General features: G+C 50.2%; 1 protein-coding gene across 1 annotated transcript; it reads right to left on the minus strand.

Annotated features, from left to right (window-relative positions):
• Positions 1 to 955: 955 nt before the first annotated feature.
• On the minus strand, positions 956 to 1,879 carry LOC142363034 (olfactory receptor 14J1-like). Its single transcript, XM_075434874.1, has one exon. The coding sequence runs from the start codon at positions 1,877 to 1,879 to the stop codon at positions 956 to 958; it is 924 nt and encodes a 307-aa protein (XP_075290989.1).

The following is a 1,879-nucleotide window of genomic DNA, read 5'->3' on the forward strand; positions in this document are numbered from 1 at the left end:
TGAAAGCATTTGTTCCCACTCAGGTTCTGTGCATGCTTGTGTCTCATATGCCAAGGCAAATAAAGACTTCTGACCTAGTCATTTGGTGTCCCTCCGTGGAGGGACAAACAACATCTCCAAACTTAGGTGAGAGTCCAGTGTTGGAAATGGTGGTTGTTATTGGCTGTTCGGTGATGATTGCTCTGGGACTGATTCGCCCAGGTGCTCAGCAAACACGGGCTGAGAACGTACCCTGTTCTGCTGGTCCTTCGTGCCTCTCCCAGGAAGCCCAGCTGTGATAGGACACAGCCATGTGCCCCCACCATGCACACTCACACACTTCATCTCTTCGCTGGTGTTTTCTCTCTGCTGCATTTTCTTGAGAAAAACATTAGAAGCAGACCTAAACCTTCAGGCACTGCCCTTAGGAGAACCCCTTTCCTGATGGAAATGCTGTTGTAAATATCAGCTCTGTCACAGAGGTGCCCATTGCTTGTTCCTGCCTCTGGCAAAGGACTGTCGTGCCGCAGGTCTATGACCAAGCTGCCAGTGCTCTCACGCCTCTCAGTAACACAAAGGCTTGGAAGGAAAGCGTGGCAGTTGAAAGAGACCACCTTGGGAAAGACCAAGTGCTGGTGCTCCCTGGCAGCATTTGCTGTGCTGGGACTCTTCTCCCCACCACCTCTGCATGCAGGCACTGCCCCTGCAGCCCCAGAAAAGCTCTCAGACAAAAGGATCTTGGACAAATATTGACTGTGAGGTCCTGTATTTTGTTGTAAAACACAGAGCATGGCTCATCATTATGCAGTCTCTGGATGACACAAGACAGGTAGATACTAATTTAGGAATGGTATGCACAATGAAATTTCTTTATGGACAATATTGTTACAGTTTAGAAAAGCTGAAAACCAAACCAAATCAAAGAAAACCAACTACGTAAATGATATGCAGAAGAAGGTGGGCAGTTTTTTGCGTCTTAAAAGTATCCAACCATTAGTTTCCACACTGCATCCTTGAGCTCCTGGTTCCTCATGCTGTAGATGAGGGGGTTCATGACAGGAGGAACCACCGAGTACAGCACTGCCACCACCAGGTCCAGGGACGGGGAGGAGATGGAGGGAGTCTTCAGGTAGGCAAATGTACCGATACTCATAAACAGAGACACCACAGCCAGGTGAGGGAGGCATGTGGAAAAGGCTTTGCATCGTCCGTGCTGAGAGGGAATGCTCATCACAGCCTTGAAGATCTGCACATAGGATAGCACAATGAAAACAAAACACCCAAAAGATAAACAGGCACTAAGCACAAGGACCCCAAGTTCCCTGAGGTAGGATTCTGAGCAGGCAAGCTTGAGGAGCTGGGGGATTTCACAGAAGAATTGCTCCACAGAATTGCCTTGGCAGAGTGGTACTGAAAATGTACTGGCCGTGTGCAGCACAGCATCAAGAATCCCACTGCCCCAGGCAGCTGCTGCCATGTGGACACAAGCTCTGCTTCCCAGGAGGGTCCCGTAGTGCAGGGGTTTGAAGATGGCAATGTAGCGGTCATAGGCCATGACCGTAAGCAGATAAAACTCTGATGAAATGAAAAAGACAAATAGAAAGACTTGGGCAGCACACCCCCAGTAGGAGATGGCCCTGGTATTCCAGAGGGAATTGGTTATCGCATTGGGCAGAGTCGTGGAGATGGAACCCAGGTCGATGAGGGAGAGGTTGAGGAGGAAGAAGTACATGGGGGTGTGGAGATGGTGGTCGCAGGCTATGGCAGTGATGATGAGTCCATTGCCCAGGAGGGCAGCCAGGTAGATGACCAGTAAGAGCCAGAAGTGCAAGAGCTGCAGCTCCCGTGTGTCTGCGAATGCCAGGAGGAGGAACTGGGTGATGGAGCTGTCGTTGGTCAT

This window comes from Opisthocomus hoazin, chromosome 13, assembly GCF_030867145.1.
Source record: "Opisthocomus hoazin isolate bOpiHoa1 chromosome 13, bOpiHoa1.hap1, whole genome shotgun sequence".
NCBI classification, from domain to species: Eukaryota; Metazoa; Chordata; class Aves; order Opisthocomiformes; family Opisthocomidae; genus Opisthocomus; species Opisthocomus hoazin.